The sequence below is a fragment of the Rhinopithecus bieti genome, unplaced genomic scaffold (assembly GCF_001698545.2).
Source record: "Rhinopithecus bieti isolate Rb0 unplaced genomic scaffold, ASM169854v2 scaffold_5889, whole genome shotgun sequence".
Taxonomy (NCBI): Eukaryota; Metazoa; Chordata; class Mammalia; order Primates; family Cercopithecidae; genus Rhinopithecus; species Rhinopithecus bieti.
The window spans coordinates 3,131,060-3,147,844 of NW_016805277.1; the positions used below are offsets into that span (position 1 = coordinate 3,131,060).

The 16,785-nt window shown below is 39.3% G+C and overlaps 1 protein-coding gene across 1 annotated transcript in view; it reads right to left on the reverse strand.

Annotated features, from left to right (window-relative positions):
* RAD50 (RAD50 double strand break repair protein) overlaps positions 1–16,785 on the reverse strand; it is an 88,903-nt gene that overhangs the window by 37,402 nt on the left and 34,716 nt on the right. Inside the window, 10 exon segments of the mRNA XM_017872025.1 lie at positions 846–1,039; positions 1,798–1,924; positions 2,328–2,517; positions 10,706–10,943; positions 11,463–11,588; positions 11,591–11,608; positions 11,611–11,636; positions 14,428–14,585; positions 15,039–15,221; positions 16,605–16,785. Of these exon segments, the coding sequence (XP_017727514.1) occupies positions 846–1,039; positions 1,798–1,924; positions 2,328–2,517; positions 10,706–10,943; positions 11,463–11,588; positions 11,591–11,608; positions 11,611–11,636; positions 14,428–14,585; positions 15,039–15,221; positions 16,605–16,785 (1,441 nt within the window).

Genomic DNA, 16,785 nt, shown 5'->3' on the forward strand with positions numbered 1-16,785 from the left:
TGTTCAGTTTCCATGTAGTTGTGCGGTTTTGAGTGAGTTTCTTAATCCTGAGTTCTAATTTGATTGCACTGTGGTCTGAGAGACTGTTATGACTTCTGTTCTTTTGCATTTGCTGAGTGTTTTACTTCCAATTATGTGGTCAATTTTAGAATAAGTGCAATGAGGTGCTGAGAGTTCTGGCCATTACACTAATAAGGAGCATTTCATATTAAAGAAACGTGGACTGAGTGAGGTGATGTATGCCTGTAATTTTGGGAGGTCAAAGCTGCATTGCTTGAGGCAGAGTTTGAGAACAGCCTGAACAACATACTGAGACCCTGTCTCTACAAAAATTTTAAAAATTAGCCAGGCGTGGTGGATTGTGCCTGTAGTCCCATTTACTTGAGAGGCTGAGGCAAGACGATTGCCTGAGCTCAGGAGGTCAAGGCTGCAGTGAGTGAGCCGTGACTGCACCACTGCATTCCAGCTCGGGAGACAGAGGAAGACTCTTCATCTCTAAAAAAGAAGAATAGGGTGGGGCATGGTGGCTCACACCTGTAATCCCAGCACTTTGGGAGGCCAAGGTAGGCAGATCAACTGAGTTCAGGAGTTTGAGACCAGCCTGTCCAATGGCACAACCCCGTCTCTACTAAATACAAAAATTAGCTGGGCGTGGTGGTGCATGCCTGTAATCCCAGCTACTCGGGAGGCTGAAGCAGGAGAATCGCTTGAACCCAGGAGATGGAGGTTGCAGTGAACCAAGATTGCACTACTGCACTCCAGCTTGGGCAACAGGGTGAGACTGTCTCAAAAAATAAAAATAAAATTAAAATAATTTTACAAAAAACATGTATGGATATTCTTACCTTTATCTCTCTGAACAAAGACTGAACTTCAGTGGATAATTCCACAGTCTGCTCCTCCAGTTGCTGACGACGTTGCAAATTAGTGGATATCTGAAGTTTCTCAGATTTTAGCTCATTTGTTATACTTTTTAGATGTTGAATCTGTTCCTGCTGGTCCTGTATAAGCTTACGATTCAATTCAATCTTACTAGAAACTACACAAGAACATATTAACACAGTAATTAATGTAAGGGTATAGAAAATACTATTTGTATCATTCTTCCCATTTTTATTAGTCTATGGAATCCACAAATGCTGAGTTTCTGTGGGCCCCACCCCACTGCAACAAACATATAACGAGAACCCTGCTAACTCCTAAATCTGCTTGATGTCCCCTGCTGACCACTCACAGGGAAAGCTCACAGGGCAGGTATGACTGAGAAAGAATACAGCTCATGGCCAGGCACACTGGCTCATGCTTGTAATCCCAGCACTTTGGGAGGCTGAGGCGGGTGAATCCTGAGGTCAGGAGTTTGAGACCAGCCTGACAAACACAGTGAAACCCTGCCTCTACTAAAAAATACAAAAATTAGCTGGGCATGGTGACGTGTGCCTGTAATCCTAGCTACTCAGGAGGGTGAGGCAGGAGAATCACTTGAACCTGGGAGACGGAGGTTGCAGTGAGCTGAGATTGCACCACTGCACTCCAGCCTGGGCAACAAGAGCAAAATTCCATCTTAAAAAAAAAAAAAGAAAAAGAATACAGCTTATTTGATACTCTCCTACTATTCAAAATCTGTTGTGCAAAGTAAAAGAACAAAGAGAAGTGATGCTTTTCAGAAAAAAAGAGCGAATATACTGTGGACTGGAAGGAACTTCCTTGTTCATGTAACAGGTACAAAATTGAGTATAAAAGGCATGTGCTGGTAATGTTGAAGTCTCTATGGGTACAGAAGGACACAGACTGTATTACCTGTGTCTAACTTGTGCTGTTTCTCTTGTTTCTCCTGGTTGACTTGTTGGACAGTTCGATCTAAGTCTATTCCTTGTAGCTTAGCTGCTTGTTGTGCAATTTTTCTTTCAACATCTTTAAGTTCCATCTTAAGAATATAACAAAATTATTTCCTTTAATAAACTTACTGCATTATTCAAAATCTTTAAAAATTAATTGCTATTATCATTTTTTAAATCTAAACTTATAAACCATTTCCAGATACAATTTTAGCAAAGTATAATAGTATAAAAGTAAAATGATGTAAACAAAAGGAAGCTGACTAAAATGAAAACAAACAGAACTGTCTTAATTTTAAATTTATGAATTAAAAAATTTAAACCCAGGGATGTAAACTAAGCAGTTGCTCCCTGAGGGCATCTGAAATTCAGGATGGGGAATTCTAAACACAACCTGTACCTGAATACTAGCTACTATTTTTAACTCTCACACTTCAAATTCAAGCTACCATGGAGCAAGTTTTATTCTGCCTTAAACTACAATAAACTTACCTGGAACCTCTCCATAATTGTAACATCTGTCAGGCACACTTTAGCACTTTCTTCTTCAGGCATTATTGTACCCAAGAGTGTTTCTTGTTCTTCTATGTCGTTCTTTAGGCGCTGTATGTCTCTATTGACATTCTGCAATTTGTTTCTTAATTCTGGTATTTCCTTCTCCTTCAAATCAATTATGCTTTGCCTAAATAGAAAACACAATTAAAAATAAAGTATCTGATGTTTCTCACAGTTAGACTGAGGTTATGTGTATTTTTAGGAAGAATACCACAGAAGTGACATTGTATTCTTTTCAGGGTATCCTATCAGTGGATAGAGAATCATGATATCAATATGTCTTATTACTGATGATGTTAATCTTTATTCACTTGGCTTAGGTGGTGTCGGCCAGGTTTCTCCACTGTAAAGTTACTGTTTTGGTCTTTGTAATTAATAAGTATCTTAGGAGAGAAATGTTGAGACTATGTAAACATCTTGCTTCTCCTCAACTTTCTGCCTACTGATTTTAGTATCCACTGACAGATATTCCTTGCAATAATTATTACTGTGGTGTTTGTCAAACTGAGAAACAGTCTACTAATGAACTGGTCATATTCACCAAAAGCGTTAAGGTCATGAAAGATAAAGACAGACTGTTACAGACTGCAGGAGCCTAAGGAGAAATAACAACTAGATGCTATGTGGGATCCTGCATGGAACCCTGCAACACAAAAGGCCTTGATGGAAAAACTGCTAAATTCGATGTAGTCTGTAATTTAGTTAGTAGCATTATACCAATGTTAATCCTGGTTTTGATAACTGTATTATAACAGAGTACATAAATAGTTAATATCAGGAGAAGCTGGGTGAGGGATATATGTGAATAATTTGTATTATTTTTATAATTTTTCTGTAAACCTAAAATTATTTCAAAGTAACAACTTTTTAAATTACAGGAATAAAAGGAAGGAAGCCAGCCATTAAGTCAAATGCTACATGGGTTTAAGGTACAAAATGTCAACCGATTTTACTGGTACTCATTACTCTAGCTAATGAACTGCCTCCATGGCAGGTACTGACAACTATTTTTGCTGATGCCTCTGAAACAATAACATATATTTAATCTTTAAAAAAAATGTACTTCAGAAATATTCCAAATTCTTATTTAAAATTATGTGGAATTAGTATGACAAAGCAGTATGATAAATTAAACTGGTCTCTAATGGGAGTCTTATTATAAACTAAAAGAATACCCAGAAACTCAAGTGGCTACTACTTAATGATTTTTTTAAAATGCAAACTATGATCAAGAAATGCCAACCTGACCTGTGGCAACAGACTTATAGTTTTAAAAAATTTTAATTTTAATTAATTTATTTACTTTTTATGCTTTAAGTTCTGGGGTACATGTACAGAACATGCAGGTTTGTTACACAGGTATACACGTGCCACGGTGGTTTGCTGCACCCATCAACCCATCATCTACATTAGGTATTTCTCCTAATGCTATCCCTCCCCTAGTCCCCCACCAGCTGACAGACCCCAGTGTGTGATGCTCCCCTCCCTGTGTCCATGTGCTCTCATTGTTCAGCTCCCACTTATGAGTGAGAATATGTGGTGTTTGGGTTTCTGTTCCTGTGTTAGTTTGCTGAGAATGATGGTTTCCAGTTTCATCCATGTCCCTGCAAAGGACATGAACTCATCCTTTTATATGGCTGCATAGTTACTCCATGGTGTATATGTGCCACATTTTCTTTATCCAGTCTACCACTGATGGGCACTTGCGTTGGTTCCAAGTCTTTGCTATTGTGAGTAGTGCCGCAATAAACACACGTGTGCATGTCAGACCTATAGTTTTTTATACCACAGAAATAGGAGGTATTCTTATTCCATATGAGTATAACAAATATGAAGGCATGGAGATTGTGAATAATTCCATGCCAATGTTACCTCTTGAACACTGTTGTCACAGATCAGTAGTTGGCCTTAAATTATGTGACCAATATCTAAAAAGTGACACAGCTATGACAGCCTAATAAAGATTGCCAAGCATTTATTAAACTGGGGACATCTCTGTGAAGAACTATAGGTATACATACAGTTTTAACCCTAGTTTTACATTTTCATACACACACACAAAATCTTTCATCAGTATGGTCCAGGTTTTGGTGCATTCTTTTTTGATGATTACCTAAGATGTTAAAAGAAGTGTTCTGGCTGGGTGTAGTGCTCACGCCTGTAATACCAGCACTTTGGGAGGCTGAGGCTGGTGGATCACCTGAGCTCAGGAGTTCAAGACCAGTCTGGCCAACATGGTGAAACCCCATCTCTACTAAAAATACAATAAATTAGGTGGGTGTGGTGAAGGGCGCCTATAATCCCAGCTACTCGGGAAGCTGAGGCTAAAGAACTGCTTAAACCCAGGAGGCGGAGGCGGAGGTTGCAGTGAGCCGAGATTGTGCCATTGCACTCCAGCCTGGGCAATAAGAGTGAAACTCTGTCTCAAAAGAAGTGTTCTAAGAAAAAGCAGAGAAGCTTCCCTGAAGAATGCACTAGAGAGATCTATTAGGGTTCTCTGGGTTTGTTTTTCATTTTTATGACATTTTATTTTTTATATTCAAGAGTTAATTTTTCTCATAGTTCACAAGGGTTTTAAAAGTATTTTCAATAAATCATAATTGTAAACATTTATGGGGTACAATGTGATGTTCTATGTACACAATGTACAATGATTAAATAAAGGTAATTTAGCATATCCATTACCTTGCCTATCATTTTTTATAGACAGACATTTGAAATTTACTCTTTGGATTTTGTTTTCTCAGAAACTCAATTCACCTATTTTTGGACAGCATTCCTTTTCTAAGGGGATTGTGTGTAAAAAGGCCCACACAGATATGGTACTGAAAAAAACCTGTGGGAGAAATGGGGGGGAAATACCAATTGAGTTTGTATTCAAATGAGGTGCTATAATAAACGAATCTGAGTCAGTACTATACAAAATGATAAACAGGTATATTTTCAGCTGAGTTCTCAGTCATGATGTTAGTTTTACATTAGGTACTGGTGAATCTGAGGCTTTAAATGATAGTATTTCCCGCAAAGAAGCAAGATATGGCTCCCTACTACTACCTCTCTGAGCTCATCTTACACAACTCTTCCCTTTGGCCTTCCAGTCAAATATGTCTCAGAGATTTTGTACTGCCTGGAATATTCTTCTGGACAACTGCACAGCTGGCTCCCTCACTTCTCTCAAGTTTCTACTCCAATGCCACCTTCATCAAGTCCCCCCGACCACCCTTCAGCTACTCCCTATTCCCTTATCTTGCTGTATTTTTCTTGATGCTCCTGATCATCCCCCTGTGTATTATATATTCACTTATTTGTCATCCATCTCCTCCCCACTGGAATATAAACTCCATGAGGGCAGGGACTTTGTCCATTTTGTTTACTGCTGTATTATCTGCACTCCAGTAGACTGCCTATCTTGGCTGCACGAATAGGCAGTTCTCATGATAGTGCTGGTATCAAGGGCGTATTCTAAAGGTGAAAAGGCAAATGGCACACAGATAAATTTAATCTTGTTACTTTACTCCTCTTCACCAATAACCTTCCACCTAAGTGACTATCATAAATAGACCTCCACAATGTCTCTGAAAGTGACCCCAGGGGATATCTGAAAGTAGTGTCTTAACCAGAGGTGGCAGGAAGCTTAATGATCATTATGTAAGTCAATCCCCTCACTTTATGTGGGGATACTAAGGCCCAAATGAGTTAAGTAACATCCTTAAGATCACCCAGCAGAGTTGGAATTTGAAATCAACCTGACTGTACTCTTAGGCAATTGCTTTCCTGTATTTCACAAAAAAAAAACAAAAACAAACAAAAAAAAAAAGTCCTCTTGCTTGAGCATGGTGGCTCATGCTTGTAATCCTAGCACTTTGGGAGGCTGAGGTAGGAGGATTGCTTGAGCCTAGGAGTTCGAGGCTTCAGTGAGCTATAATCAGTCACACCACTATACTCCAGCCTGGGCGACAGGAACAAGACCCTATCAATCAATCAAGTCCTCTTAATTCATTATTGACCTTCCATTTGTAGATTTATTTAAACTTTAAAAAAATGTGTTTTATAATGTTATTTCCTACTATTGGGAAGAAGACCTCCTCTCTCATTTGTCCCAAACTCATCTTCCAGAATGGCCCACTGACATTCTCTTAGAGCTTGCTAAACAAATGGGGATTCATCATTTCCCTGCTCTTCAGGTTTTCAAGTTTTGGTTCCTTTATGAAAATGGTTTCCCCATATACGTGTCCTCACTTAGCAGCCCTGCCAGCATCTTGGTCCATTTTTAGTGCTTCCTCTAGGCCTTTTCTAGCTTCAGGTTCTCTTAAAATGTGTGGTAACCAGACATTTACCTGGCTAAACTAGCCAGGTAGATAACCTAGCTGAGCCCAGTCATCCCATGAAACCATGAAAAACCAATCACTGTGAGACAGTTTTTTTTTTTTTTTTTTTTTTTTTTGAGACGGAGTCTCGCTCTGTCACCCAGGCTGGAGTGCAGTGGCCGGATCTCAGCTCACTGCAAGCTCCGCCTCCCGGGTTTATGCCATTCTCCTGCCTCAGCCTCCCGAGTAGCTGGGACTACAGGCGCCTGCCACCTTGCCCGGCTAGTTTTTTGTATTTTTTAGTAGAGATGGGGTTTCACCGTGTTAGCCAGGATGGTCTCGATCTCCTGACCTCGTGATCCGCCCATCTAGGCCTCCCAAAGTGCTGGGATTACAGGCTTGAGCCACCGCGCCCGGCCTTGTGAGACAGTTTTGAGGGGGGTTGTTACACAGCAATAAATAACGGGAATAGACACTACAGTTCTCATTCATTCAACAAATAGTTATTAAAGTTACAATATAGAATATACAAATGTGTGGTTGCCTAGTCTCTAGGTAACCAGAATGGCACATAGATGCTACTGCAGATATAGGGTTATGCAGATTCAAGTCAGTCACAAGTACTTTGATACTCTTCCCATCAAGAGACACAGTATCCTCCCTCACTGAATCTTGGGAGTCTCTGTGACCACTCTGACCAATAGAAAATGAAGTGTCACTGTGCCAGTTTCTCAGTCTAGGCCTTAAAGGACTTGCAGCTCCCACTTCCTGTTCATGGAATACTTACTCTTGGGATAATCTGTTTAGGAACCCAGTCACTATGCTTCCAAAAGCCCAAGACACATGCAGAGGCCATGTGAAGACGTCCTGCTTTGAGAGCCCCAGCTGAGCTGCCATACAACAGTCAGCATCACTGTCAGTCACGTGAGCCATCAAGAACATCCAGCTTGGTTACACTTTGAGATGATTGCAGCCAACATCTGACTACAACCATAAGACCTCAAGTGAGAGGCACCTAGCTGAGCCCAGTCATACCACAGAACCATGAGAAATTAATTATTGTGAGACAGATTTGAGGTTTGTTACACAGCAATAAATAATTGGAACAGACATTACAGTTCTCATTCATTCAGCAAACAGTTAACAAAGCTGCAATATACACGAAACTGTGGAGATACAACAATAAGTAAGACATGCACCTTACTCTTAGAGGGGAAACTGTGGCCCGGCACGGTGGCTCACTCCTGTAATCCCAGCACTTTGGGAGGCTGAGACAGGTGATTACCTAAGGTCAGGAGTTTGTGACCAGTCTGGCCAACATGGTGAAACCCTGTCTCTACTAAAAATACAAAAAAATTAGCCGACTGTGGTGACGTGCGCCTGTAATCCCAGCTACTTGGGAGGCTGAGGCAGGGGAATTGCTTGAACCAGGGAGGTGGAGGTTGCAGTGAGCCAAGATTGCATCACTGCACTCCAGCCTGGGTGATGACAGCTATAATACGATGTTAATTTCTGCCATTTATTGTATAACTGTCTAACACAGAACTAAGCTCACATTTCTCCTACATGTACTTTCTACCAATTTCAAATTTTATCCATTTGATCTTTTTCTTTTCAATATACTATCTTATTCCTCTCCTTCCTTTTTATTCTCAAACTACTGCTTCTGTCTCCTCATCTCTGTGGCCCCAATAATCTGGTTTTCACCCTTGATGCTTGTATTTGTTATCTCTTGTTGCATAACAAAGTATCCCAAAACTTAGCAGCTTAAAATAACAGCACTTATTATTTCTCAGAGATACCAGGATCAGGAGATACGCTTCTCACTCAGGGTCTCGCATGAAGTCGCAATCAAGCTGCAAGTCAGGACCGCAGTCATCTTAAGGCTTGACTGCTACAAAGTCTATTTCCAAACTCACTTGCTCAAAGGCCTCAGGTCCTTACCATAAGGGCCTCTCCAGAGGGCTGCTTGCAACATGGCAGCTGGCTTCCCTCAGACAAGAGACAGAAGGGGACAGAGTGGGTGAGAGAGGGGAAGAAGAGGGGGAGAGTGAGCAAGTTCACACGAGGGAAGGTACGTGCACATGCGAGCACAGAAGAAGCCATAGTACCTTAAATAACCTAATGTTGGAAAGGCCATGCTATCACTTCTGCCTGTTTTATCAGTTACACAGACCAATCCTGCAACAGCATGAGAGGGGACTATACAAGCGTATGAATACCAAGAGGCCGAGATTACTAGGGACCATCTTAGAAGTTGGCTGCCACAAACCACATCTTCTTAGGCCTTTCTTTCTCCTTTTCCTGAAACTGCTCCTTGGTTTTCCAGGGCAATCACTTTCACTCTCCTGGTTTTTCTGCTTCCTGAGCTTTTCTCAGCCTGTTTCAGTCAATATACTGATATTAGATTAATTTTCCTAAAATACATCTTTCATTAAATCCCTTAGGTTGGCTCCTCATCACCTATCAGAAAGAGTTATAACTAGGCCTGAATATAATGTAGCCCTATCTCCCCAATGTACAGGATTCAATCCCTATAAATAATTCCCCAAACTCCAGATAACATTTCTACTGCAGCATAGGTCATACTCCTCTTCCCTTTGCAGCATGTTCTGACTTCCATCTCCTCTCGGCTGAGCTGAATGAACTTCTCCAGGCCTTATATTCCTCTCCCTGCCTCATTCTCAAAATATTTTTCTCATTTTGTATCCATTGACTCCTCCCTTCTTAACTAACATATTTGTTTGAATCATTTTGTTAAGCACTTGATTAAGCCTAGTTTTCTTTTCTTTTTTTTTTTTTGAGACGGAGTCTCGCTCTGTTACCCAGGCTGGAGTGCAGTGGCCGGATCTCAGCTCACTGCAAGCTCTGCCTCCCGGGTTTAAGCCATTCTCCTGCCTCAGCCTCCCGAGTAGCTGGGGCTACAGGCGCCCGCCACCTCGCCCGGCTAGTTTTTTGTATTTTTTAGTAGAGACGGGGTTTCACCGTGTTAGCCAGGAGGGTCTCGATCTCCTGACCTCGTGATCCGCCCGTCTCGGCCTCCCAAAGTGCTGGGATTACAGGCTTGAGCCACCGCGCCTGGCCAAGCCTAGTTTTCTAAATGTTGAATTCCGAGAGCCTGTCTTCTTAATCAGACCATTAGCTCCTGGAGGGTCATGTCTTAGGTCTCTGGGACCAGCCTTGTTCTCTATGTTCTGGGAGACACTAAGGCAATCATCACATATTTCCTAACTTGATTTTTATTTGTAAACAGAACATAACATGAATTTCTTGTACAAGTGAGGGAAAATATAAACAACTGAAAATCTTTTTGAAAGTGGAAAAGACATTAAAAACATAGTTTAAAACCTGTCTTCTGGGAGAACTTTTCAGTACTTAAATTCTGTTGCTGGGTTCAGAAAGTGGCAAGTCGACAGTCCTAAATCTGTTAAAATCTATGTCCACGAGCTAAGTCTTGGGAATTAAACACACATACAAAAGAACGTAGACTATGTCTACCTCACAGTTTAAGAAATAAGCTTACCGGCCATGCACGGTGCTCACACCTGTGATCCCAGGGAGGCTGAGGTGGGCCAATCCCTTGAGGTCAGGAGTTCAAGATCAGCCTGGCCAACATGGTGAAACTCCATCTTTACTAAAAATTACAAAAATTAGCTGGGCATGGTGGTGCATGCCTGTAATCCCAGCTACTGAGGAGGCTGAGGCATGGGAATTGCTTCTGGGAGGTGGAGGTTGCAATGAGCCAAGATCGTGCCTCCAGCTTAGGTGACAGAGAGAGACTCTGTCTCAGAAAAAAAAAAAAAAAGAAAAGAAAAAAAAGGAAAGAAAGAAAGGAAATAAGCTTACCTTTAAACAAAATAATTGACTCTTCTTATCACAGAAGTGACATAAGACAGGGCATACTAGCTCAGAGTTCTTACTGCGTAACTACCATCTGCCCAGGCATGAGACGGGTACCTTTTACAATGTGCTGCTACATGTACAGTTAAGGTAAATCCCTATTCTTACCTCATGGGCACAAGTCCCAGCATTTCATCACGCCGCTTTTCCTTTTTTTTTAGCTCTGATTCTGTTGACTTGAGTTTATCTGGAGCAAGTCGCAGTTTAGACTGCAAATCACTGATGACTTCTTGTAATTCAGCCTCTGTCTGAAAAACTCTCTGACAAACGGGGCAACATGACTGGTTTTCATCTGTTAGCTGAGTAATGAACTGGGAGTAAACTGCTGTGGCTCCAGCCAGCATGGCTATTTAAGAAAATAAGTTATATCACCAATGAGAAAAAACATAAAATACAGTATTGTCAATATGGTTTTATCTTTTTCTATAAATACATTATTCTTGCTTTATAAATATATTATAAAAGAAAAATTCTGATACTTAAAATTCCAATATTCTCTTCCAAAGAGCATCATACATTCAGATTTGTATAAATATATTTTGGTAACACATTATAAGTATAACAAAATGTCTACTGAGAGCTTTATCTGTGCCAGGCACTGTTCTAAGGGTTTTACAACTATAATCTCATTCACTCCTCAGTACCCCAGGTGGTAGTTGTGACCTCATTTTACAGACGATCAAACACAGGAAGGTTTCAGTAACTTGCCTAAAGTCACACAGTGAGTAAGTTGTAGAACCAGGACTGAAATCCAAGCCATTAGGCTCCATAACCAGGTTTTTAAATTCCCCATCCTTAACAGTTACCTGTGAATGAAAATTCAAAGGTGTCAGAGTATCCTGACAACATCAAGTAGGTGACTTACCTCGCTGTTTTGATGATTTTTCAATTTCCTCTTTAAGCCTGTCTAGATCACTTTCAAAATCCTGGCTACCACAAACATCAAACAGCTTGTCTTCGTAACTGGACAGCTGCTCTTCCTTTCTTTTAGTTCATTATTTATATGATTTTGTTCTGCTCAGCTGAAGCTAGTTCTTTGCTAAAATAAGAACAAATATGGATTTTCATTTTAAAATAGGAGAAATGAGTTTGAAAATTTGAGTAGGCAAAACAAGATAAATTTCTGCCAACAAATCATGACCAAATACTTTTTTTTTAAAAGTTGCGGGACAAGTACACTTCTGTCTTAACTCTCCCCCTGTGATACTGACTCACCTGCCAGTCCTGCTCATGGGCCTGCTCCCAGAAAAATGTACACAGAATTCTGCCTGGTTTCTGGGAGTTCATGGCCTTTGATCCCAGGTTAAGCCTCAGCAAGATGCTTGCTGGGACTATTGGACAGAAAGAAGACAGAACACTCCCATAATTCTCTTTAGTCCTTTCACAAATACTACTTCCTTACTCTCCTGTAAATACTGTTTCTTTGTATCCTCTCCCTCCTTGTTGCTGTCACCCACTTGCCTCCAGAACAGTCATTCCCTCTCATTAATCAAATATTTTGCTTACTAGTACAATTTATCTCCACTTTTAGCTCTTAAATATCATCCTAGCCAACCTCAATACTTACAGATAACATGGTTTTTCAATTTGCAGGTTTCGATGCACTAGCTACCATGTAATCAATTTCATGAATAGATGGTAATATATTGGAATAGGCTGTATGTATACATACTACTTTGAGAAATTGGTTTCAGATAAACGTGTGTTACTGCACACATGCTTCTTCATCATGACTACCGATCGTGAGTCACAGTAAAATTTTAGAAAAAAGTAACTAATACAGATGATATTTTCATCATCCTAGACTCCATTGAGCACTTCTCATCAAGATCACCAGTGACCTAAGTGCCAAGTACAGTCTTCATCTTACTCTACCTCTAGGTAGCACCAAACACTGTTGACTTTCTCCTTGAAGACTATTTTCTCAAGGCACCCAGACACCACGGCTATCTGGCTCTCACTCTGATCCCCTGGGCACATCCCAGTTTCCTTCACTTGATCCTTTTCCTTGGCCTGCTAACATTTTAAATGTTTGTGCTTCCCGGGAATCTAATTGTAACCCCTTTTCTTTGCGTAACTCTCTCAAGGTGACATACTAATGACTTCGAGTATCCCTTGCATAGCAACAACTCCCAATCTCCTGAATTTCAAACTCCAATACTGTATTCCCTCACAGACACTTCCACAAGACACACAGATTAAACATCACCAAAACCAAGTCCTCTACTTTCCTCAAAAATCTGTGTGGAATTTTTGACCCGCTTATCCAACCACCATCCAAGGTAACATCTGAGAAATATGATCACTTTTTATAATGGATTTCTCACAGAAATGAAAATAGAATTTTTAAATTTTAATCTTCATAGGTCTACAAATTTTCAAGGGACAAGACGTCTAAATTACTACCCATTACCATTTTACTTAATTTGTAAAATATGAGGGGTCTTCAAAATGTTCATGGAAAATGTGTATTATAAAAAACTATGCATGAAGTTCAAAATGTTTTGCACTGAAATAAACTCACACTAACTTGTTATAACATGTCTGAATAGGATCTAGTTTAAGGCACTAACACGGTTAAGACATCAGTTTGAAAAGAGCCCCAATTAGAGCTAAAACTGAAGCAAGAACAAACATCAAATTTATGGTGAAGTGTGGGTGGAAGAATGGTGAATCACTGATACTTTACAATAAGTTTATGAGGTCAATGCCCCAAATAAATCAGCAGTTTACAAATGGATAACTCAGTTTAAGAAGGGATGAGCCATTATTAAAGATGAAGCCCACAGTGGCAGACTGTTCACATCAATTTGTGAGGAAAAAATTCATCTTCTTCAAGCCCTAATTGAAGATCAATGATTAACAGCAGAAACAAAAGCCAACACCACAGACACCTCAATTGATTCAGGTTACACAATTCTGACTGAAAAATTAAAGTTGAGCAAACGTTCTACTTGATGGATGCCCAAAACCACTGCTTCCAGATAAGCTGAAGACAACAGCAGAGCTTTCAATGGAGAGTCTCAACAAGTAGGATCAAGTTCCTAAAGCATTCTTCAAAGAATTGTAACAGGAGGTGATGGAATGTGGCTTTACCAGTAAAATCCTGAAGACAAAGCACAGTGAAAGCAATGGCTACCAAGTAGCAGAAGTGGTCCAGTCAAAGCAAAAGCAGCCCAGATAAGAGCAAAGGTCATGGCAATAGTTGTTTGGGATGCTCAAGGCATTTTGCTTGCTGACTTTCTGGAGGGCTAAAGAATGGTAACTGCTTATTATGAGAGTGTTTTGAGAGAGCTAGCCAAAGCATTAGCAGAAAAATGCCCAGGAAACCTTCACCAGAGTCCTTTTCCAACACAACAAATGTTCCTGCTCATCCCTCTCATCAAACAAGGGGCATTTGCAAGAGTTTCTATGGGAAATCATTAGGCATCCACCTTACAGTCCTGATTTGGCTCCTCCTATCTTCTAGTTTCTTAATCTTAAAAAATCTTTAAAGGGCACCCATTTTTACGCTAATAATGTAAAAAAGACTACATTAATATGGTTAAATTCCCAGGACTCTCAGTTTTTTAGGACTGAACTAAATTGCTGGTATCATTGTTCAGAAGAGTCTTCAACTTGATGGAGCTTATGTTGAGAAATACAGTTTATTTCAAATTTTTATCTTTTAATTCCATTTTTCCATGAACTTTCTGAAGTCTTCTTGTATGCAAGAACTAAAGTTGATCAATACAACATACCATTTCAAGACAATAAATTATTTTAAAACAATTAAACAGGTAAGCATGAAATAAGAGATTTCTATTACATCTCCAAATGTTGCAACTTACTTCAATTTGGCAAGTCTGTCCCTGGTCTGATTTATTTCTTTTGATTTACTGTGTAGCCAGTCTTCAAGCTGTTTTTTGTTGGGAAAGTATCCCAACAGTGACGTTAATTCATCACTGTGCCTAGATTTTATTTTTCTGATTTGTTCATCTTTGTCAGCCTATAGGTAAAAAAAAAAACTTTTAAAAATAAAGTCTACATCTCCACATTATATCAAGAACGAAAATAAATTCTAGATTGACTAAAGTTCTAAGCTTAAAACTACAAAAATATGAAAATAAAATATAAAATTTCTTAAAGTCTTCAAGTGGGAATGGTCTCTCTAAGCCCTAAGAGTGGAGTACCAAGTCAAACAATATAGAATTTTAAAACTTCTGTATGTTAAAAGCTAACAGTAATGTTCGTGTGTGTATATATATATTTCTGTATTAACTTTTGTAATTAAACAAAACTTTTAAGCTTGAAAGTCTATTATATAGAGTACTAAGCTCACTTAGCATCTAAAATATAAAGTCAATACCAACTTAATACCTTACAGTCTATGACTCATGAATGCAAGGTAGGCTATTTTAAGTACCAGACAGTAAAATTAGAACAAAAAGAGAAATCATACTTTGTCTTTGGTCAGCATCTCCATCTGGGTACGTGTTGTTGTATGATGGTTTAACTGCTCCATCTCCTGGTCAAGTTTACGCAGGGTCCTGTCTAAGTCTGCTTTTTCATTTTGAAGACTTATTACTTCCATTTTTAAAGTTTCTACATTGCTGTTTTTCTCAGCCTTGCTTAACTCACGTTCCTAGTCAATAATTCATACAAATGCAAAAGTGTTAGATATTTTGTGCCAGAATTAAAATAATGATAAGGTGTATTAGAAATTAACTACTCCTCACAATGTTCCAAATAATATTGTTTGTATCCAACAAGAGAAAAAAACAAGGCACTATATATGTTTTAAGGTAAATCTTATTAAAGTGACCATACTATGTTATAATGGTAGAGAATTAGTAAATAAACCTAGAAGGGTCAAACAGGAAAGAAAAGTGAGAATTAGTGTAAAATTAGGAGACATGTGTCTAAGTATACAGATTAGTGAGTCCTCAGTCAACAATTAAGTATTTATTAAGTCCCCATGTAATTCACTATATTGCCTGGTATGTAGAAACTATAAAAATAGTGTGACGTGGTCCCTGACCAGTATCTCCCCACCCCAACAAGACAACACTGTGAAAAAGTGCTAAATTGACAAAAATGTATGCTACAATGGTAAGTTACGAAGCAAAAATAAATGTTTACTTAAATTATCAAGATGGGCTTTAAGAAGTTTGCCATGCTTTAGAATGCTTACTTTGGTGATGGAGATGTGAAGAAAGAGGACAGACTAGAAGCAAGAAAGAAACTTTGGAAATACCTGAAAAGACTGGCTAAGAAAGTTGTTACCACAGAAAAAGTAGTAATACAGCAAAAATCATCTAGAATTACAATGTGTGTGACCTACAGGAAATACTTGTTTTTTAAAAACTTTGGTAAGTGCTCTTTTTTTTTTTTGAGATGGAGACTCACTCTGTCACCCAGGCTGGAGTGTAGTGGCATAATCTTGGCTCACTGCAACCTCCACTTCCCAGGTTCAAGCAATTCTCTTGTCCCAGCCTCCCAAGTAGCGGGGGACTACAGGTGCGTGTCACCACGCCCAGCTGATTTTTGTATTTTTAGTAGAGATGGGGTTTTGCCATGTTGACCAGCCTGGTCTTGAACTCCTGACCTCAGATGATCTGCCTGCCTTGGCCTCCCAAAGTGCTGGGATTACAGGTATGAGCCACCGCACTCAGCCTGGTAAGTGTTCTTAACCAAGGTGCTCATAAGAATCACCCAGTTTTGTTGTGTTTTTGAATGTACATTTCTATGCCCCATTCTCAGAGATTTTGATTTGGAAGGTCTGAAGCTTTAAGGTCTGAGTACAGTATCTTTAAAAAGCTCCCTATGTGATTCTAATTTTCAACCTACCAGATTGTACAAGCAAAGACTCAGAAGATCAAGATACTCAGATGAATTCATTTTACATGAGAATAAGACAAAGTTGATGTTTTTATTAAAATGCCATAATCTTAGGATTAAAAATAAACAAAATATTTCTAAAAGTCTTATATCTTAAAATTATTAGATTATTCAAACAATATCTTACAGCTTTTATGAGCTCCTGGTCCAGTTCAAGAATCCTATCTGAAGATCCTTCCAACTGCTGTAATTCATACTTCACGTTTTTCAGCTCATTCTGCTTTTTATTTAGGATTTCTGATTTTAACTCAATTATTCTTCCCAGTCCAGTTTTCTTATCTCTTATCTCATCTATCTGTTTTGTTTCA